Source organism: Pseudophryne corroboree, chromosome 3 (assembly GCF_028390025.1).
Source record: "Pseudophryne corroboree isolate aPseCor3 chromosome 3, aPseCor3.hap2, whole genome shotgun sequence".
In the NCBI taxonomy this organism is placed as follows: Eukaryota; Metazoa; Chordata; class Amphibia; order Anura; family Myobatrachidae; genus Pseudophryne; species Pseudophryne corroboree.
The window spans coordinates 226,684,199-226,706,814 of NC_086446.1; the positions used below are offsets into that span (position 1 = coordinate 226,684,199).

At 46.5% G+C, this 22,616-nt stretch overlaps 1 protein-coding gene across 1 annotated transcript in view; it reads right to left on the reverse strand.

Annotated features, from left to right (window-relative positions):
• The window catches only part of CDHR1 (cadherin related family member 1), a 267,836-nt gene that overhangs the window by 166,844 nt on the left and 78,376 nt on the right, over positions 1–22,616 (reverse strand). Inside the window, exons 4-6 of the mRNA XM_063958865.1 lie at positions 10,200–10,250; positions 7,845–7,934; positions 7,573–7,659 (exon numbers count right to left, since the gene is read on the reverse strand). Coding sequence (XP_063814935.1) covers positions 7,573–7,659; positions 7,845–7,934; positions 10,200–10,250 — 228 coding nt within the window. The remainder of the gene's footprint in view (positions 1–7,572; positions 7,660–7,844; positions 7,935–10,199; positions 10,251–22,616) is intronic.

The following is a 22,616-nucleotide window of genomic DNA, read 5'->3' on the forward strand; positions in this document are numbered from 1 at the left end:
TGATTTGCACTAACTTTCCTTACAATTTTGACTATATAGTCAAAATTGTAAGGTTACATTGCACCGTATGTATGCATCTTTAGGATGAGAGATGGTTGGGTTTGGGTTTGAAGGGGGTCTTGAGAGCCTATTTGAACTTTGATGTTTTGTAGAGAGATGGAGAGTCTGATAGGGAGAGGTAGAGTATTCCAGTGATAGGGAGTAGCACGTGCAAAATCTTGGAGGTGAGAGGAAGTAATCAGTAGGTGGTAGTGTGAAAGGAGATACGGTTAGAGATGTACATGGAGAGGAATGGGTGAGGGCTTTTTAAGGGAGTGTGAGAAGCTTGAATTGAATTCTAAAGTGAAAGAGGAGTCAATGTAGGGCTTGTAAGAGAGTGTAGGCAAACATAGTACATTTGGAGAGCAGGATGAACCAGGCAGCAGCACTGAGGGCAGGTTGGTGTGGAGGAAGGTGGGAGTCAGGGAGGCCAGATTGAAAGCAATTACAGTAGTCCAATCTGGAGATGACCAGTGAGTGGTTGAGGGTCTTAGTAGCATCCAGGGTGAGAGAGGGTCTGATCCTGGAAATATTTTGAGATAGAAATGGCAGGACTGCGAATGTACTGAATGTGTTTGAAGGAGAGGGAGGAGTCTAGAATAACTCGAAGACAGCGTACTTGGTTGCTAGAGGAGATGGCTGTGCCATCAATAGATAATTAATTTGTGAAATGTGAGGTTATGCAGGAGGGTGGGTAAATGATCAGCCTGGACCTATGGGTAAATGGATTAGCGGTACCCACATTCAGGGCAGTTAATGCACGTGTTAACTGCAGCCTGCGGGATATAATTTAATGGCCCCAACAGATAAATTAGCCTGTGGTAATTAACTGCGGCTAATTGAATTCGGCCCTTTATGTGGATTTTTGAAAAGGTGATGCCTATTAAAAGCAAAATTGCTCATAAAATAGCATGTTTTAAACAACACAAACTGCAACAATTTGTAATTTTTTCTTTTCGAACAGTTTCTGACCGGCGATATATCTGAAAATTAATATAGTTGTTGCTAAATTTTCTGTCATAATAAAAAAACAACTTTTTTTAACATAAGTGGGGGAAAAAAAATCTACCCTTTACATCCTCCCAAAACAGAATGCTACAGTATTAAGCTTCATTCAATCCTTTAGGGGAGGGAGCTACATCTAGTTGATAAACAACAGTAGCTGTTGCAAGAATGGAAAAGATTTTAAAAAATGGCACTTCTAGAGAGGAGGAGGCCCATGTGCAGACTCTGTCTGGGCCCGCTCCTCTCTAGCCAGCTGCGCTGTAGACTCTGGGCACTAGGGTCACTAGGGGACCCTAGCGCTGTCCCAGACTCTAGTGCACATGCACAGATCTCCGTGAAAATGGGGCAATGGCCATTTTCCCAGAGATTTCTTTTCTGCACATGCACAAATCTCCGGAAAAATGGGCGCTGCACCATTTACCGGAGAGTTACTTAGCAATGCTGCTGCCGGCGGGTGGACTCGGGAAAGGGGAGTATTTAAAAAATGGGTGCAGGGTGTGCGGTGTGGACAGGCCCTGAACAGCAGGGGGTTAGTGTGCACTGCAAACACTGCACCTATATTCAGTTATGCAGCACTTAAAAGGATATTTCAAACACTACCCACTAACACTACCCAGAATAGTTAGTTATCTGTCATCAGTCCATACTTATTCAGACTAAAAATGTAAATTTATAATGCAACACAGAAGTTTATTGATGAAAAACAAACGTATAACTGGAACTAGCAGTTTCATGCATCAATGGAACAGCTTGGACTGGAGCAAAATTGAAATAACCCACTACTTATCTATACTCAGTAATAATTTAATCTAATGTTGCAAAAAATGTTACTAGTAGACTAAAAGCTTGCTAAAGCCTAAAGTAATATGGAGTTCTGTTTACTGAGTAGCAGGGACACACTTATCTGGACGTTAACATATTCTGAACTGCTGTAACCGTCCTAAAAATAACTTGTTTTTCTTTCTGCCCTAATCCGTTAGTTAGAAGTACCTTTTTTGTTTAAAATAATTATGAATGTTTTTCTAATAGGCCCTACACACTGGCCGACATCACTGCACGATATGAACGATCTTGTTCATTAATGAACGAGATACCGTTCATATCGTGCAGTGTGGAGGCACCAGCGATGAATGATGCGCGGCCTCGTGCTCGTTCATCGCTGGTGCCCCGACGGCTGTGCATGCAGGCCAATATGGACGATCTCGTCCATATGTGCCTGCAGTTCTATGGAGCCGTGTAACAGGGGGAGTGAAGTAACTTCACTCCCCCCGTCACTGCCCCCCCGCCGCCGGGTCGCCCGTCGGCCGTATCCGCCGTCGGGCAGCTCAGCAGCGGATCGGCCAATGTGTAGGGTCCATTAAAGAGAGTCACTGCAGTTAAAGGTACCTTTAGTAATGTATAGTTATAGCGAATACTTTTTCAAACTTAAAATGTACTGATTGAATTGTAATATCTAAATATTATCGGATAAATAATGTGGTATTCTCAAGGCTTCTAACTTCGTAGTCTTAACAAAATTGACTGTTCGATTACATAATTTTTTTTAATGAATTCAATTTTTTACATCCTTTTTGATGGTCACCTGGATACCTGGTGGTTGAACAGATATATACCCTTCTGAAAAACGATTAAAATTACTGAAAGTTTAGACATCCCAACTATCTTTAAACTTAAAAAAAATATTGTTTACTACAGATAATTTAAAAATAAATAAAGGGGTCCATCTACTAAACTGCCAATTAGCATAAAGGTAATGCTGCTCCTGCTTCGCATGTTATCTGTGCGAAGCAAGAGGTGGTTACTGTGTGTCGGCTCAGGCAAGAGATGAGGTTACGGCAAATGGGCTTTATCTGGAGAGACGATACAGAAGTCGAGGAGGGGATATAGTTCCTCCTCATGTACTTCTGTGACTAACAGACACGTGAAAAAGAATACACTGCAGGACTTGGGTTGCTTAAAGATGATATATTGGGATACTGCAGTCTGAAGACACTGATAATTGTGGCTGAAGAACACTGAAGAATGAATACTTTGTAACTGTGGCTATAGAACACTGAAGAAGGAATTATTGAGAACTGAGGCTGAAGAACACAGAATAAATACTTGATAACTGAGGCTGAAGAACACTGAAGAATGATTACTTGATAATTGAGGCTGAAGAACACTGATCAAGAAACCTGGGAATCCTCCAACGGCCACAGGACATCCACAGTCACCGCTCAATGGGCGAGCAGCTGTGGACAGTGGCACTGGCACAGGACCGGGCGAAGATGCAGCAGAAGACAGAGTTGTAACTTATGAAGCAGAGGCGGAGACCCCTTGGAGTACTGAGCACAGCAACAGGAGAACCCTGAGGGGAGCAGAGAACTGGAGCACTTGCTTGAAGAAACAACATGAAGCACTGGCAGTGTTTAAATCAAGGATGACTACTTTTAAAAGAGGAAGCAGCCCTGGATAGGCTGAGTACTTACACAGAGCCCTGGCATTGGATCACTGTGGAATGGTCTCCAACATGCTGGCTCCCAACACAGTGGACACACAGGAGCTCTCCATTACCTGCACGGTCCCAAACTCCGGCACTCCAGAGCCCGCACCAATCACCTCCTCCAGTTTAACTGCACCTCACCACGGACTGTGACCAGCCACCCACTGCCGCAGACCACAGGACCCGACACCAGCTCAAGCATGTATATATGTGGTGGCAAATCCAATATTAGGTAGAGGGGAATTCCTCCCTTCATTAGGCATATAATTAAATTAATGGTAGCCACATTGCTGAACTCTAACTTTTTTTTACCCCTTTCTAGTTTGTACCATACATTCTTGTACATGTCAGGAACCAATCGGGACGTCATGACTACAGGATGTCGGAAGCGCACCGGCGGCACGTGTGATGCGGAGTCTGCGAGACACCGGAAGTTCCCCGGCATTCGATAGGGCTGACGGTGCGGGTGACGCTCCTCTTCACAAGTGGTGGTGCCAGGCTTTAAAGGTGAGTGTTTGTTTTTTCTTTTACACGATTTCACACCTTGACAAGGGGGCTGCGGGCCCCGAAATGTTGGATATGTGATTTTTATAATATATTTTTGAAGATTGCACTATTGAAAGACCTGGAGTGACGCTGTTTTATTTAGTCCTATATATATATATATATATATATATATATATATATATATATATATATGCATATATATATATATATATATATATGCATAAGTCTTCAGTCATTCCAGCTAGTTGGCCAACTTTTTGGAAACTTCAAAGGAACAAATATAGCAGGTTCCAGCAGTTTTGCACAATCCCTGCTTTTTGTCATCTAATGCGCCCACGGCATTCCGCCGCCTAAAAGCCCCATTACCCCCGCGTCACACACGTCGCAGCTTGATGCAGGCAGCAGTATCTCCGAGTCCTTACCTGCAGCCAGAAGACAGACGCACGGAGGAGAGGGCGCATCACCCGGCCAGCCCAGAACATGTAAACTGCCTGGGGGGAGCTGCGCCCTTATGCTGCAGCTCCCCTTAGCAATAGAGGCAGCCTGCCATATCTCTGTGTATGTGATGAGGCAGCTGCTGCATCACTGACACAGATCCTCCGTCTCCCCTCATTAAAAGAAACAAAACAATCGTTCAGATACAATGATGGATCGGCGGCAGGGGTTTTTCTAGGTGCTCAGTACCCCCCTCCCCCTTCCTCTCTGCGTGCGCTAGTGTCTATAGGACTCATTAACACAGTCATTCGATATTTAACCAAATTACATATTTTTTTTATGCTTTGGTACATTATTGGGACCAGAGCTGGGCCTTAACCAATACAATGCCCTAGGCAAGATTGTGGATTGTGTCCCCTAGCACCTCTGCTAGTTCTGCCTCTTACTCTGTACCCCTTTCCCAGCACCATCACCCCTCACCCATAGCAGTACTTATTTTGGTGCTCCTACCCCCTATATTTTAAATAGGAAAAGTGCGCACATTCAGCACGCAGACCAAAAAGGGGAGTGTTCTTGCTGGAAAGGGGCATGGCCACACAATAGTACCCCCAATTCAAATTACGCCACACAATAGTGCAACTTTATTCACATTGTATTATGTGATTAGTGTACCTTTATTCAAATTACATCACACAGTAGTACCACTTTACCTTATATATGTTACTCCTCACAGTAGTACCCCTTATTCACATTTCATCACACTGAATTGCTCCTTATTCACATCACACCATATTGCTCTGTATTCACATTAGACCACACAGTAGTGCCTTTCTGTACGTTACACCACAGAGTAGAGCATCTTAAACGCATAATGCCACACAGTAATGTCTTTATACACATAATACCACACAGTAATGCTTCTTACACATATAACACACATTACTAATGTCCTTATAAACATAATTTGCCTTACATATTATGCCAACCTTTATTAATGCCCTTATACATATAATGACATGCACAATGCCTCTTACATATGTTGCACATTATTAATACATTTATACACGACACACACATAATGCCCCTTACACATCTTGAACACTATTGCACAACCAACCCACCCGCACACAGCACTCACATGCCCGCTAACACTGTGACCTCTGTCTCTGCTTGGATACAGATATGTCCGCATACATTTTGCCTCAATATGCCATCCAGCTCCGGCCAAATCTGCTAACGTCGGGTGCCTTTTTTGCCAAAAATGTGTCTTATTTACATTGCTATGTGACTAGGATGTACAACCAGCATCTGCTGATTAAAGTGAAATGTGGCATGCCTATATTCTGTGCAGATACAGCAGCAGTAACACACAGAATATAGACATGCTGCATATAATTTTAATCTGCAGAATCTGCTTGTGCCCCTAGGCATTCCAAATTTGTATAGTTTGCCAATGCCTATGGACAGCTCTGATTGGCACGTCTCTTATGAGCTGTATAAATACAAACTGCAGTAAATCTGTGTTCTCCAGACAGGAATTAGTCATTACTGTATATCAATAGTCAATATGTTGATGGAAAAATGCAGACTACATAGTACCAACACATTTTCTAAGGACTTTATGGGACTACATCTGTTAGCAGTAGGCAATGTTATACCTGAAGTGCTGGTCAGCTCCAGGACTGTTCTCCACCAAAAAGACAAAAATGGTACCCTTGTGGACTTAGGGGGTCATTCCGACCCGTTCGCAGCAGTTTGTCACTGCGGTGCGAACTGGTCTGGAATGCGCATGCGTGGTGGCCGCATTGTGCACTCTCGTCGTTGCCCAGTGACAGGGGTCGCCGGGATATGTCGCGGACAACGTAGAAAGATGACCGCAAGAAGATTTAAGAAAGAAGGCGTTCCTGGACGTCTCCGGACCTTTGGCAGCTGTTTTCGGGGAGTAGAGAAGAAAACGCAGGCGTGTCCAGGAGAACGGAGGGCGGATGTCTGACGTCAAAGCCGGCCCCAGCATCGCTGATATCGTCGCACAGGGTAAGTATGTCCAGGGCTAGTCTTGATCTGCTTGAAATTTTTTCAGCCTAGCAGGGCTGCACAAGCGATCGTATCCCTGCTAAGCTAAAATACACTCCCCCATAGGCGTGGACTAGTTGATTGCAGCAGCAGCAAAAAGTTGCTGGCTGCGATCAACTCGGAATGACCACCTTAGGGCCTAATTCAGACCTGATTGCTCCTCTGCGAATTTGCAGAGGGCTGCGATTGGATAGTCGCCGGTCAGAGTGAAATTCGGCCCCGTGCAAGTCTGTGCAATGCCTTGCGAAATGCTTTGCAAACACCGGTCAGCTGCAAATCCTTTTGCAACTCACTTACCATCTAATGTTTTTTCCAGTCTGTGTGCAGCCCAGGACCTGCTCCTACAGTGCAAAAGAAACAGGCTGATCGGGTCGGAGTTGACATCACACATCCTCCCTAAAAACACTTTGGAAAGCCTGTGGTTTTCCTGACACTCACAGAAAATAGCCAGTTACCACCCCAAAATGTCCACTTCCTGTAAATCACCTTGCGTTCGCCTAGCAATCAAAAAATCGTTTGCCTTACAACTTGCGAATAACAGCAATCAGGTTTGAATTAGGCCCTTTAAGACTTACGTAAATTATGCTAGAGCCCTAACAAATAGTTGCCCTGTGTTCTTTGTCAAATCCAGTAGACTTACCAAATCTACTCAGGGTGTCTAATGCAAGCCAAGCACTGTTAACTGCTCACTCTCTCCTTCCATATGCAGGTAGTACAGTAACAACTGAAATACAGCCAGCAAGTTTAGATGCCTACAGGCTGATTAGCCAGCATACAATGGGCACACATAAGCCCAACGTCATTGCATCTTGGTTTTTGCAGCTTTCCAGACTTGCAACACTGTCAAGAACAGGATTTTTAATTTTAATTTAGTGCAATCTAACTGCCCAATACTATTTTGAAAGTCAGCTGCAGATCTTACATGCTATTAGGGGCTTGAGAGCAAAAAGTAACATTGTATATAGCAGTGTCACTAGAGTAGTCCTAGCCTATTGTTGTGAAAAACATTATTTTGTGATACAATTTACCTGTATTAGATATGTGATGCTTCCACCAGACCCTGTGTCTCTGTCTATTGCCTCTAACTGAAAAATACTGCTTCCAGGAGGAGTGCTCTGAAAAACACAAAACATGTACAATATGTATTCATTTATATGGTGCCACACTCTATTATGCAGTAATGTATTTGTGGGAATGGAGAAATGGACCTCCTATTGCAACTTCAGTGAAGAAAAAAGTCCCCCCCCCAAACACACACCAAAAACCCCCAAAACAATTGTATACAATTTTGTAAATATACCTCGGGTACGCTAATAATATAAGGCGTATTCAGGAACTCTGGGCTCTCATCATTGGCATCTGTTACTAGAACTCGGACTCTCTCAGAAACCTGGAATTGGAATTGAAGCATTAATCAGGATACTAACACTAAAACCCTCAATTTGTATTTGCAAACACTGACACAATAATCTTTCTTGTTAGGGTTATACGTTTATTGATAGGTTTGAAGACTCTGGATTCAAGTGCACATTTTGCAGGTGTCTCCCTTAAATAGTTTACTTTGAGGAGCTAAAGGTTAATTTAAAATTGACACATTACTGTATTATTCTAAATCACCTGTGCTAGGTGTATGTGTTACTGAGTTTTTGTGGATAGAGATTTCCTTAATCCATTAATGTTTGCTCAACAACTTTTTATGTTAGATGGAAATGGCCTTTAAACCTTTGCAACATAAAAATATAGAGCACAGGTTTGTCTGGTGCATTCATTTATGTGCAGTCATACACCTGCAGACGGGTTGCTAGTGATTCCATAGCATAGTATTTAATAGAACACTGTACAGTGCATACCTGATTTATTAGGTTTACAACTCTGGCGTTCGCCACAGGTTTGATTCCCACTCTATGGGTGTCATGGACACCCACGAGTGAGAATAGGCCGTTAGCCGGCATTCTGGCTGGCGGCATTGTCAGCGGTCAGGATTCTGGTGTCTGTCTCCTGATCTCCGGGATCCCAACAGCCAGCATATCGACTGCATCCTATCTATCTATCTATCTATCTATCTATCTATCTACCTATCTACTAAATTATTGTTATAATAACAGGAATAACATTTTGTTGGGGTGTGGGCCATAGGGTCGACAGTGTCTAGGTCGAACACTATTGGTCAACAGTAACTAAGTCGACACCTGAAATAAGTAGACACAAGCATTAGGTCGACATGAACAACATCAGGTTTTGGGGGTTTTTTTGGTGTCATTTTCTTTCTAGAGTGACCGGGAACCCCAATTAGTGCACTGTGTCCCCTTGCATGGCTCGCTTCGCTTGCCATGCTTCTGGCAAGGTGACTCGCTGCGCTCGGCACAGGTTACCGTTCCCAATCGTAGTCCACGTGGATCGTAAAGTATGAAAAAGTAAAAAATTTAAAAAATTGTGAAAAATTCATGTCGACCGTTTGACGTGTCGGCCTAGTAACCATGTTGACCTAATTCATGTCGACAAATAGTGGTCAACCTAAGTGTGGTCGACCTAAAGACTGGATAACATTTTGTTGTATCCTGTAAGTAACTGTTCTATATTTTGAACACTGTTATGACTCACTTCCATTGTAGACATTGTATTGAAGAGAAGAAATCAATTGTGGGTGCCTAGGTGGGTTTCCAACTCTGCATGCAGGTCTGCAGGCAGAATTACTGTATAGAGTCTAGGGCCAGCACTGGGTAATTTTTATTATATACCGGCAGTGGCAGTGGACCATCATTTTCTTTAAACTTTGCATTTTAGTCATATCACAGACAAAGCAGAGAACTGCTCACTGTGTACTAGAGATGTTATGCTGTTTGCATCAGAGTCCATTTTACACAGATTTGGACTCTCACACAGATGTACAAATGTCGCACGCCTAAGACATCAGTGTAATCTAGCAATTCAGTTCTGCCACTCCCAACTGTTTGATATATTTGAATATATATCAGATGTATATTTGGAGCAACGAAGTCACATGGGACCAGGTGCAAAGAGAGTGGCTATTTAGCGTGACTAAAGTCACAGTATACAGGATACCCCAGACATGCAACTGATCTGAAGGGTGATAATTGACTGCATTCCATGCTGGCACACTGGCACCCTCATTCGGGGCATATGCTAATTCCACCTCCCTAGCTGCTCCTCTGACATGCTGGCCTGCTTTTTAGTGATCAGTTTGAGATTGAGGAGGTTTTATCCATGTTAGCCTAAATTTTAATTATTCCCCTGTCAAATTGCTAAAGCTGGGACGCACCCAGGACCCTGTACAAGTGCGTCCCGGCTTTGGCCCCTTTCAGACTGAGTGGCTGCTGTCTGCTTATTTACGGGTCAGCCGCGTCAGTGGTCACGTGCCCAGGGATGCCGCATGGAGATGAGAACATCTCCAAGTGCCGGCTTTCCTATAGTGTGAACGAGTCCCTGGTTGCATCGTCCCTGCATCCGTTCACACTGTGCTTCAACCAGAGTCGTACCCATGTATAACCCTGCTTTAATCCAAGGTTTAAATGACAGGTCGGTCAACCTGGGAAATTGTTAAGTGGTGCTTTTACACTGCACCTCGACATGGCAATTACCCAGAATATTTTGGTGATGTGAAAGGGGTATTATTTATCTGCATGATTGCAATTACCTTGTTTAGTCCATCTGAAATGCTGACAACTGCCTCAATCTCATCCTGTTTCTGTAAATAAAACAAAACGTATGTCAATATTTACTTAGATGATTAAATACTCATTGGGGGTATCCAATTAGCCACAAAATGCGATTATTTGGTAATCTATTAGCGGCGATAAGTCTCCATAGGTTTTAATGTGGATTTCTCATTACCAACTATGAGCTAGTGATGGGTAGAGCAAAATCCCTAATTTAAGATAAAAATAGGTTCTGAACCCCTGGGACACCCCCTGAATGACTAATTGGGTACTTAGATGTTTTTAATTTTCTCTGACGTCCTAAGTGGATGCTGGGGACTCCGTAAGGACCATGGGGAATAGCGGCTCCGCAGGAGACAGGGCACAAAAGTAAAAGCTTTAGGATCAGGTGGTGTGCACTGGCTCCTCCCCCTATGACCCTCCTCCAAGCCTCAGTTAGGTTTTTGTGCCCGGCCGAGAAGGGTGCAATCTAGGTGGCTCTCCTAAAGAGCTGCTTAGAGTAAAAGTTTTGTTAGGTTTTTTATTTTCAGTGAGTCCTGCTGGCAACAGGCTCACTGCAACGAGGGACTTAGGGGAGAAGAAGTGAACTCACCTGCGTGCAGGATGGATTGGCTTCTTAGGCTACTGGACACTAGCTCCAGAGGGACGATCACAGGTACAGCCTGGATGGGTCACCGGAGCCGCGCCGCCGACCCCCTTGCAGATGCTGAAGAGAGAAGAGGTCCAGAAATCGGCGGCTGAAGACTTCCCAGTCTTCTTAAGGTAGCGCACAGCACGGCAGCTGTGCGCCATTGCTCTCAGCACACTTCACACCAACGGTCACTGAGGGTGCAGGGCGCTGGGGGGGGCGCCCTGGGCAGCAATGAAAGTACCTATGCTGGCTAAAAATACATCACATATAGCCTCTGGGGCTATATGGATGTATTTAACCCCTGCCAGGTTGTCAGAAAAACGGGAGAAGAAGCCCGCCGAAAAGGGGGCGGGGCCTATTCTCCTCAGCACACAGCGCCATTTTCCTACACAGCTCCGCTGCTAGGAAGGCTCCCGGGCTCTCCCCTGCACTGCACTACAGAAACAGGGTTAAAACAGAGAGGGGGGGCATTTTATGTGGCGATATTATAATATATTAAGATGCTATAAGGGAAAACACTAATATAAGGTTGTCCCTGTATAATTATAGCGTTTTGGTGTGTGCTGGCAAACTCTCCCTCTGTCTCCCCAAAGGGCTAGTTGGGGTCCTGTCCTCTATCAGAGCATTCCCTGTGTGTGTGCTGTGTGTCGGTACGTGTGTGTCGACATGTATGAGGACGATGTTGGTGAGGAGGCGGAGCAATTGCCTGTAATGGTGATGTCACTCTCTAGGGAGTCGACACCGGAATGGATGGCTTATTTAGGGAATTACGTGATAATGTCAACACGCTGCAAGGTCGGTTGACGACATGAGACGGCCGGCAAACCAATTAGTACCTGTCCAGGCGTCTCAAACACCGTCAGGGGCTTTAAAACGCCCATTTACCTCAGTCGGTCGACACAGACACAGACACGGACACTGAATCCAGTGTCGACGGTGAAGAAACAAACGTATTTTCCATTAGGGCCACACGTTACATGTTAAGGGCAATGAAGGAGGTGTTACATATTTCTGATACTACAAGTACCACAAAAAAGGGTATTATGTGGGGTGTGAAAAAACTACCTGTAGTTTTTCCTGAATCAGATAAATTAAATGAAGTGTGTGATGATGCGTGGGTTTCCCCCGATAGAAAATTATTGGCGTTATACCCTTTCCCGCCAGAAGTTAGGGCGCGTTGGGAAACACCCCCTAGGGTGGATAAGGCGCTCACACGCTTATCAAAACAAGTGGCGTTACCGTCTCCAGATACGGCCGCCCTCAAGGAGCCAGCTGATAGGGAGGCTGAAAAATATCCTAAAAAGTATATACACACATACTGGTGTTATACTGCGACCAGCGATCGCCTCAGCCTGGATGTGCAGCGCTGGGGTGGCTTGGTCGGATTCCCTGACAGGGACAGTATTTTATTGACTATAGAGCATTTAAAGGATGCATTTCTATATATGCGAGATGCACAGAGGGATATTTGCACTCTGGCATCAAGAGTAAGTGCGATGTCCATGTCTGCCAGAAGATGTTTATGGACACGACAGTGGTCAGGTGATGCAGATTCCAAACGGCACATGGAAGTATTGCCGTATAAAGGGGAGGAGTTATTTGGGGTCGGTCCATCGGACCTGGTGGCCACGGCAACAGCTGGAAAATCCACCTTTTTTACCCCAAGTCACATCTCAGCAGAAAAAGACACCGTCTTTTCAGCCTCAGTCCTTTCGTCCCCATAAGGGCAAGCGGGCAAAAGGCCAGTCATATCTGCCCAGGGGTAGAGGAAAGGGAAGAAGACTGCAGCAGGCAGCCCCTTCCCAGGAACAGAAGCCCTCCACCACTTCTGCCAAGTCCTCAGCATGACGCTGGGGCCGTACAAGCGGACTCAGGTGCGGTGGGGGGTCGTCTCAAGAGTTTCAGCGCGCAGTGGGCTCACTCGCAAGTGGACCCCTGGATCCTACAAGTAGTATCCCAGGGGTACAGATTGGAAATTCGAGACGTCTCCCCCTCGCAGGTTCCTGAAGTCTGCTTTACCAACGTCTCCCTCCGACAGGGAGGCAGTATTGGAAACAATTCACAAGCTGTATTCCCAGCAGGTGATAATCAAAGTACCCCTCCTACAACAAGGAAAGGGGTATTTTTCCACACTATTTGTGGTACTGAAGCCAGACGGCTAGATCTATTCTAAATCTGAAATCTTTGAACACTTACATACAAAGGTTCAAATCAAGATGGAGTCACTCAGAGCAGTGATAGCGAACCAGGAAGAAGGGACTATACGGTGTTCCTGGACATCAAGGATGCTTACCTCCATGTCCCAATTTGCCCTTCTCACCAAGGGTACCTCAGGTTCGTGGTACAGAACTGTCACTATCAGTTTCAGACGCTGCCGTTTGGATTGTCCACGGCACCCCGGGTCTTTACCAAGGTAATGGCCGAAATGATGATTCTTCTTCAAAGAAAAGGCGTCTTAATTATTCCTTACTTGGACGATCTCCTGATAAGGGCAAGGTCCAGAGAACAGTTGGAGGTCGGAGTAGCACTATCTCAAGTAGTTCTACGACAGCACGGGTGGATTCTAAATATTCCAAAATCGCAGCTGATTCCGACGACACGTCTGCTGTTCCTAGGGATGATTCTGGACACAGTCCAGAAAAAGGAGTTTCTCCCGGAGGAGAAAGCCAGGGAGTTATCCGAGCTAGTCAGAAACCTCCTAAAACCAGGCCAAGTGTCAGTGCATCAATGCACAAGAGTCCTGGGAAAAATGGTGGCTTTTTACGAAGCGATTCCATTCGGCAGATTTCACGCAAGAATTTTTCAGTGGGATCTGCTGGACGAATGGTCCGGATCGCATCTTCAGATGCATCAGCGGATAATCCTGTCTCCAAGGACAAGGGTGTCTCTTCTGTGGTGGCTGCAGAGTGCTCATCTACTAGAGGGCAGCAGATTCGGCATTCAGGACTGGGTCCTGGTGACCACGGATGCCAGCCTGAGAGGCTGGGGAGCAGTCACACAGGGAAGGAATTTCCAAGGAGTGTGGTCAAGTCTGGAGACTTCTCTCCACATAAATATACTGGAGCTAAGGGCAATTTACAATGCTCTGAGCCTAGGAAGACCTCTGCTTCAAAGTCAACCGGTGCTGATCCAGTCGGACAACATCACGGCAGTCGCCCACGTAAACAGACAGGGCGGCACAAGAATCAGGAGGGCAATGGCAGCAAGGATTCTTCGCTGGGTGAAAAATCATGTGATAGCACTGTCAGCGGTGTTCATTCCGGGAGTGGACAACTGGGAAGCAGACTTCCTCAGCAGGCACGACCTCCACCCGGGAGAGTGGGGACTTCATCTGGAAGTCTTCCACATGATTGTGAACCGTTGGGAAAGACCAAAGGTGGACATGATGGCGTCCCGTCTGAACAAAAAACTGGACAGGTATTGCGCCAGGTCAAGAGACCCTCAGGCAATAGCTGGGATGCTCTGGTAACACCGTGGGTGTACCAGTCGGTGTATGTGTTCCCTCCTCTGCCTCTCATACCCAAGGTACTGAGAATTATAAGACGGAGAGGAGTAAGAACTATACTCGTGGCTCCGGATTGGCCAAGAAGGACTTGGTACCCGGAACTTCAAGAGATACTAAGAAGGGACTTGCTTCAGCAAGGATCATGTCTGTTCCAAGACTTACCGCGGCTGCGTTTGACGGCATGGCGGTTGAACGCCGGATCCTAAGGGAAAAATGCATTCCGGAAGAGGTCATCCCTACCCTGGTCAGAGCCAGGAAGGAGGTGACCGCACAACATTATCACCGCATTTGGCGAAAATATGTTGCATGGTGTGAGGCCAGGAAGGCCCCCACGGAGGAATTTCAACTCGGTCGATTCCTGCATTTCCTACAAACAGGAGTGTCTATGGGCCTCAAATTGGGGTCCATTAAGGTTCAAATTTCGGCCCTGTCGATTTTCTTCCAGAAAGAATTGGCTTCAGTTCCTGAAGTCCAGAAGTTTGTCAAGGGAGTACTGCATATACAACCCCCTTTTGTGCCTCCAGTGGCATTGTGGGATCTCAACGTAGTTCTGGGATTCCTCAAATCACATTGGTTTAAACCGCTCAAATCTGTGGATTTGAAATATCTCACATGGAAAGTGACCATGCTGTTGGCCCTGGCCTCGGCCAGTCGAGTGTCAGAATTGGCGGCTTTGTCTCACAAAAGCCCATATCTGATTGTCCATTAGGACAGGGCAGAGCTGCGGACTCGTCCCCAGTTTCTCCCTAAGGTGGTGTCAGCGTTTCACCTGAACCAGCTTATTGTGGTACCTGCGGCTACTAGGGACTTGGAGGACTCCAAGTTGCTAGATGTTGTCAGGGCCCTGAAAATATAGGTTTCCAGGACGGCTGGAGTCAGGAAAACTGACCTGCTGTTATCCTGTATGCACCCAACAAACTGGGTGCTCTTGCTTCTAAGCAGATGATTGATAGTTGGATGTGTAGTACAATTCAGCTTGCACATTCTGTGGCAGGCCTGCCATAGCCAAAATATGTAAATGCCCATTCCACAAGGAAGGTGGGCTCATCTTGGGCGGCTGCCCGAGGGGTCTCGGCTTTACAACTTTGCCGAGCTGCTACTTGGTCAGGGGCAAACACGTTTGCAAAATTCTACAAATTTGATACCCTGGCTGAGGAGGACCTGGAGTTCTCTCATTCGGTGCTGCAGAGTCATCCACACTCTCCCGCCCGTTTGGGAGCTTTGGTATAATCCCCATGGTCCTTACGGAGTCCCCAGCATCCACTTAGGACGTCAGAGAAAATAAGAATTTACTTACCGATAATTCTATTTCTCGTAGTCCGTAGTGGATGCTGGGCGCCCATCCCAAGTGCGGATTGTCTGCAATACTTGTACATAGTTATTGTTACAAAAATCGGGTTATTATTGTTGTGAGCCATCTTTTCAGAGGCTCCGCTGTTATCATGCTGTTAACTGGGTTCAGATCACAGGTTGTACAGTGTGATTGGTGTGGCTGGTATGAGTCTTACCCGGGATTCAAAATCCTTCCTTATTGTGTACGCTCGTCCGGGCACAGTATCCTAACTGAGGCTTGGAGGAGGGTCATAGGGGGAGGAGCCAGTGCACACCACCTGATCCTAAAGCTTTTACTTTTGTGCCCTGTCTCCTGCGGAGCCGCTATTCCCCATGGTCCTTATGGAGTCCCCAGCATCCACTACGGACTACGAGAAATAGAATTATCGGTAAGTAAATTCTTATTATTTTTAATTAGCCAATAATGACACGTCATTTTTGGGGACAAAAAATGCAAAGTGATGGAAATCGTGGTACAAGGTATGGGATAGGTATATTGGGGTGCTTAATAAGTGGCACAAGTGTTTTTCGACTTGCAGGTGGGAGTAATTGGTCTGTTTCCACTTTTTTTTAAGTCCCCTAAAAGGACCAAATATATACTTATACCCATTTTTATTTACCCCAAATTTAATGAGAGCACTTATTTTGCTGAAAAATTGCTTTCTATAATTTTCCACATTTAAAAAAAAAAAAATGCATATAACAGTTATTTGACCCAATGTAATGACACCAAATAGTTTTATTATGGCCCCTAATAGACTTCTATAATGTTTTCCTATGTTATTTTGGCAGATTTCCCCTCTTTCTCCTATGCTTATCTCAACTTTTGCCAGTTAGAATTCTTGCGCGATTCCCTTTACCCCCATTTTGGAATATGATAGAGGTGATAAACGGGAGCACGCAGGCTGCGGTATCCCTATTTTTGTTAAGATAGATGTGATAACGCGTGGCTAATGTTATCATAGCTAATGGGACACTCCCCATAAACTGATAGCAATAAAATGTTGATAGTTAATTAGGGTGACATTTATTAACTGATTTTTCTCTAACGTCCTAAGTGGATGCTGGGGACTCCGTAAGGACCATGGGGAATAGCGGCTCCGCAGGAGACTGGGCACATCTAAAGAAAGCTTTAGGACTATCTGGTGTGCACTGGCTCCTCCCCCTATGACCCTCCTCCAAGCCTCAGTTAGATCTCTGTGCCCGAACGAGAAGGGTGCACACTAGGGGCTCTCCTGAGCTTCTTAGTGAAAGTTTTAGATTAGGTTTTTTATTTTCAGTGAGACCTGCTGGCAACAGGCTCACTGCATCGAGGGACTAAGGGGAGAAGAAGCGAACTCACCTGCGTGCAGAGTGGATTGGGCTTCTTAGGCTACTGGCCATTAGCTCCAGAGGGACGATCACAGGCCCAGCTTGGATGGGTCCCAGAGCCGCGCCGCCGGCCCCCTTACAGAGCCAGAAGGCAGAAGAGGTCCGGAAAATCGGCGGCAGAAGACGTCCTGTCTTCAACAAGGTAGCGCACAGCACTGCAGCTGTGCGCCATTGCTCTCAGCACACTTCACACTTCGGTCACTGAGGGTGCAGGGCGCTGGGGGGGGGGCGCCCTGAGACGCAATAAAAACACCTTGGATGGCAAAAAAATGCATCACATATAGCTCCTGGGCTATATGGATGCATTTAACCCCTGCCAGAATCCATAAAAAAGCAGGAGAAAAGTCCGCGAAAAAGGGGCGGAGCCTATCTCCTCAGCACACTGGCGCCATTTTCCCTCACAGCTCCGTTGGAGGGAAGCTCCCTGTCTCTCCCCTGCAGTCACTACACTACAGAAAGGGTTAAAAAAAGAGAGGGGGCACTAATTAGGCGCAGTATTAACTATACAGCAGCTATAAGGGGAAAAACACTTATATAAGGTTATCCCTGTATATATATAGCGCTCTGGTGTGTACTGGCAAACTCTCCCTCTGTCTCCCCAAAGGGCTAGTGGGGTCCTGTCCTCTATCAGAGCATTCCCTGTGTGTGTGCTGTATGTCGGTACTTTTGTGTCGACATGTATGAGGAGAAAAATGATGTGGAGACGGAGCAGATTGCCTGTAATAGTGATGTCACCCCCTAGGGGGTCGACACCTGAGTGGATGAACTGTTGGAAGGAATTACGTGACAGTGTCAGCTCTGTATAAAAGACAGTGGTTGACATGAGACAGCCGGCTACTCAGCTTGTGCCTGTCCAGACGTCTCATAGGCCGTCAGGGGCTCTAAAGCGCCCGTTACCTCAGATGGCAGATATAGACGCCGACACGGATACTGACTCCAGTGTCGACGGTGAAGAGACGAATGTGACTTCCAGTAGGGCCACACGTTACATGATTGAGGCAATGAAAAATGTTTTACACATTTCTGATAATACGAGTACCACCAAAAAAGGGGTATTATGTTCGGTGAGGAAAAACTACCTGTAGTTTTCCTGAATCTGAGAAATTAAATGAGGTGTGTGATGATGCGTGGGTTTCCCCCGATAACAACGGATAATTTCTAAAATGTTATTGGCATTAAATCCTTTCCCGCCAGAGGTTAGGGTGCGTTGGGAAACACCCCCTAGGGGGGATAAAGCGCTCACACGCTTGTAAGGGCTCTACCTTCGCCTGAGATGGCCGCCCTTAAGGATCCTGCTGATAGAAAGCAGGAGGGTATCCTAAAAGGTATTTACACACATACTGGTGTTATACTGCGACCAGCAATCGCCTCAGCCTGGATGTGCAGTGCTGGGTTGGCGTGGTCGGATTCCCTGACTGAAAATATTGATACCCTAGATAGGGACAGTATATTTTTGCCTTTAGAGCATTTAAAAGATGCATTTTTATATATGCGTGATGCACAGCGGAATATTTGCCGACTGGCATCAAGTCTAAGCGCGTTGTCCATTTCTACCAGTAGAGGGTTATGGACACGTCAGTGGTCAGGTGATGCGTATTCCAAACGGCATTTGGAAGTATTGCTTTATTAAGGGAGGAGTTATTTGGGGTCGGTCTTTCAGACCTGGTGGCCACGGCAACAGCTGGGAATTCCACGTTTGTACCCCAGGTCGCCTCTCAACATGAGAAGACGCCGTATTATCAGGCGCAGTCTTTTCGTGGACAAGCTGGCAAAAGGTTCCTCATTTCTGCCCCGTGACAGAGGGAGAGGAAAAAGGCTGCAGAAATCAGCCAGTTCCCAGGAACAGAAACCCTCTCCCGCCTCTGCCAAGCCCTCAGTATACGCTGGGGCTTTACAAGCAGAATCAGGCACGGTGGGGGGCCCGTCTCAATGAATTTCAGCGCGCAGTGGGCTCACTCGCAAGTAGACCCCTGGATCCTTCAGGTGATATCTCAGGGGTACAAATTAGAATTCGAGACGTCTCCCCCTAGCCGTTTCCTAAAGTCGGCTTTACCGATGTCTCCTTCTGACAGGGAGACAGTTTTGGAAGCCATTCACAAGCTGTATTCCCAGCTGGTGATAATCAAGATACCCCTCCTGCAACAGGGAACGGGGTATTATTCCACACTGTTGTGGTACCGAAGCCGGACGGCTCGGTGAGACCGATTCTAAATCTAAAATCTTTGAACACTTACGTACAGAGGTTCAAATTCAAGATTGAGTCACTCAGAGCAGTGATTGCGAACCTGGAAGAAGGGGACTACATGATGTCTCGGGACATCAAGGATGCTTACCTTCATGTCAAAATGTACCCTTCTCACCAAGGGTACCTCAGGTTTATGGTACAGAACTGTCACTATCAGTTCAGACGCTGCCGTATGGATGGTACACGGCACCCCGGGTCTTTACCAAGGTAATGGCCGAAATGATGATATTCCTTCGAAGGAAGTGAATTTTAGTTATCCCTTCCTTGGACAATTCCCTGATAAGGGTAAGATCCAGGGAACAGTTGGAGGTCGGTGTAGCACTATCTCAGGTAGTGTTGCGGCAGCACGATTGGATTCTCAATATTCCAAAATCGCACCTGGTTCCGACGACGTGTCTTCTGTTCCTAGGGATGATCCTGGACACAGTCCAGAAAAAGGTGTTTCTCCCGGAGGAGAAAGCCAGGGAGTTATCCGAGCTAGTCAGGAACCTCCTAAAACCGAGCCAAGTCTCAGTGCATCAATGCACAAGGGTTCTGGGTAAAATGGTGGCTTCCTACGAAGCAATCCCATTCGGCAGATTCCACGCAAGAACTTTCCAGTGGGACCTGCTGGACAAATGGTCCGGATCGCATCTTCAGATGCATCAGCGGATAACCCTGTCACCAAGGACAAGGGTGTCCCTCCTGTGGTGGTTGCAGAGTGCTCATCTTCTAGAGGGCCGCAGATTAGGCATTCAGGACTGGGTCCTGGTGACCACTGATGCCAGCCTGCGAGGCTGGGGAGCAGTCACACAGGGAAGGAATATCCAGGGCTTATGGTCAAGCCTGGAGACATCACTTCACATAAATATCCTGAAGCTAAGGGACATTTACAATGCTCTAAGCTTAGCAAGACCTCTGCTTCAAGGTCAGCCAGTGTTGATCCAGTCGGACAACATCACGGCAGTCACCCACGTAAACAGACAGGGTGGCACAAGAAGCAGGAGGGCAATGGCAGAAGCTGCAAGGATTCTTCGCTGGGCGGAAAATCATGTGATAGCACTGTCAGCAGTATTCATTCCGGGAGTGGACAACTGGGAAGCAGACTTCCTCAGCACGACCTCCACCCGGGAGAGTGGGGACTTCACCCAGAAGTCTTCCACATGATTAAAAAATCGACAGGTATTGCGCCAGGTCCAGGGACCCTCAGGCAATAAGCTGTAGACGCTCTGGTAACACCGTGGGTGTACCAGTCAGGGTATGTGTTCCCTCCTCTGCCTCTCATACCCAAGGTACTGAGATTGATAAGATGGAGAGGAGTAAGCACTATATTCGTGGTTCCGGATTGGCCAAGAAGGACTTGGTAACCGGAACTTCAAGAGATGCTCGCGGAGGATCCGTGGCCTCTACCTCTAAGAAGGGACCTGCTCCAGCAAGGACCCTGTCTGTTCCAAGACTTACCGCGGCTGCGTTTGACGGCATGGCGGTTGAACGCCGGATCCTGAAGGAAAAAAGGCATTCCGGATGAAGTCATCCCTATCCTGATCAAAGCCAGGAAGGATGTAACCGCAAAAACATTATCACCGCAATTGGCGAAAATATGTTGCGTGGTGCGAGGCCAGTAAGGCCCGACGGAGGAAATTCAACTGGGTGGATTCCTACATTTCCTGCAAACAGGAGTGTCTATGGGCCTGAAATTGGGGTCCATTAAGGTTAAAATTTCGGCCCTGTCAATTTTCTTCCAAAAAGAACTAGCTTCAGTCCCTGAAGTTCAGACGTTTGTAAAAGGGGTACTGCATATACAGCCTCCTTTTGTGCCTCCAGTGGCACTTTGGGATCTCAATGTAGTTTTGGGTTCCAAAAGTCACATTGGTTTGAACCACTTAAATCTGTGGAGTTAAAATATCTCACATGGAAAGTGGTCATGCTGTTGGCCCTGGCCTGGGCCAGGCGCGTGTCAGAATTGGCGGCTTTATCCTGAAAAAGCCCTTATCTGATTTTCCATTGGGACAGGGCGAAATTGAGGACTTGTCCTCAGTTTCTCCCCAAGGTGGTTTCAGCGTCTCACCTGAACCAACCTATTGGTGGTGCCTGCGGCTACTAGGGACTTGGAGGCCTCCAAGTTGCTAGACGTTGTCAGTGCCCTGAAAATATATGTTTCCAGGACGGCTGGAGTCAGGAAATCTGACTCGCTGTTTATCCTGTGTGCACCCAACAAGCTGGGTGCTCCTGCTTCTAAGCAGACTATTGCTCGTTGGATTTGTAGTACAATTCAGCTTGCACATTCTGTGGCAGGCCTGCCACAGCCAAAAATCTGTAAATGCCCACTCCACAAGGAAGGTGGGCTCATCTTGGGCGGCTGCCCGAGGGGTCTCGGCTTTACAACTTTGCCGAGCAGCTACTTGGTCAGGAGCAAATACGTTTGTAAAATTCTACAAAATTGATATCCTGGCTGAGGAGGACCTGGAGTTCTCTCATTTGGTGCTGCAGAGTCATCCGCACTCTCCCGCCCGTTTGGGAGCTTTGGTATAATCCCCATGGTCTTTACGGAGTCCCCAGCATCCACTTAGGACGTTAGAGAAAATAAGAATTTACTTACCGATAATTCTATTTCTCATAGTCCGTAGTGGATGCTGGGCGCCCATCCCAAGTGCGGATTGTCTGCAATACTTGTACATAGTTATTGTTACAAAAATCGGGTTATTATTGTTGTGAGCCATCTTTCAGAGGCTCCTCTGTTATCATGCTGTTAACTGGGTTCAGATCACAGGTTATACGGTGTGATTGGTGTGGCTGGTATGAGTCTTACCCGGGATTCAAAATCCTTCCTTATTGTGTACGCTCGTCCGGGCACAGTATCCTAACTGAGGCTTGGAGGAGGGTCATAGGGGGAGGAGCCAGTGCACACCAGATAGTCCTAAAGCTTTCTTTAGATGTGCCCAGTCTCCTGCGGAGCCGCTATTCCCCATGGTCCTTACGGAGTCCCCAGCATCCACTACGGACTATGAGAAATAGAATTATCGGTAAGTAAATTCTTATTTTCAGAATAATTGTTTAAATTTAGAAAACCCCATAGGCATAGAAGTGGGATAAGTATTAATGGAATTAAATGTGTACCAAATAATAGTACCCAGAAATAGCATACCTCTTAGAAACAAACAGGGTGGCCAATCCCGGGATTAGGATTGGCGAGGTCCCGGCCTAAAATTGACTGGGATTCAATCCAGGGGTTGGAGCTTCCAATCCCGGGGATATCCGGATTGGCTACCAACCTATTTTTGGATACGCTGTGTAGCGTTGAGCGTCCTCAGGACGCTCAGACGCTGCCCGGC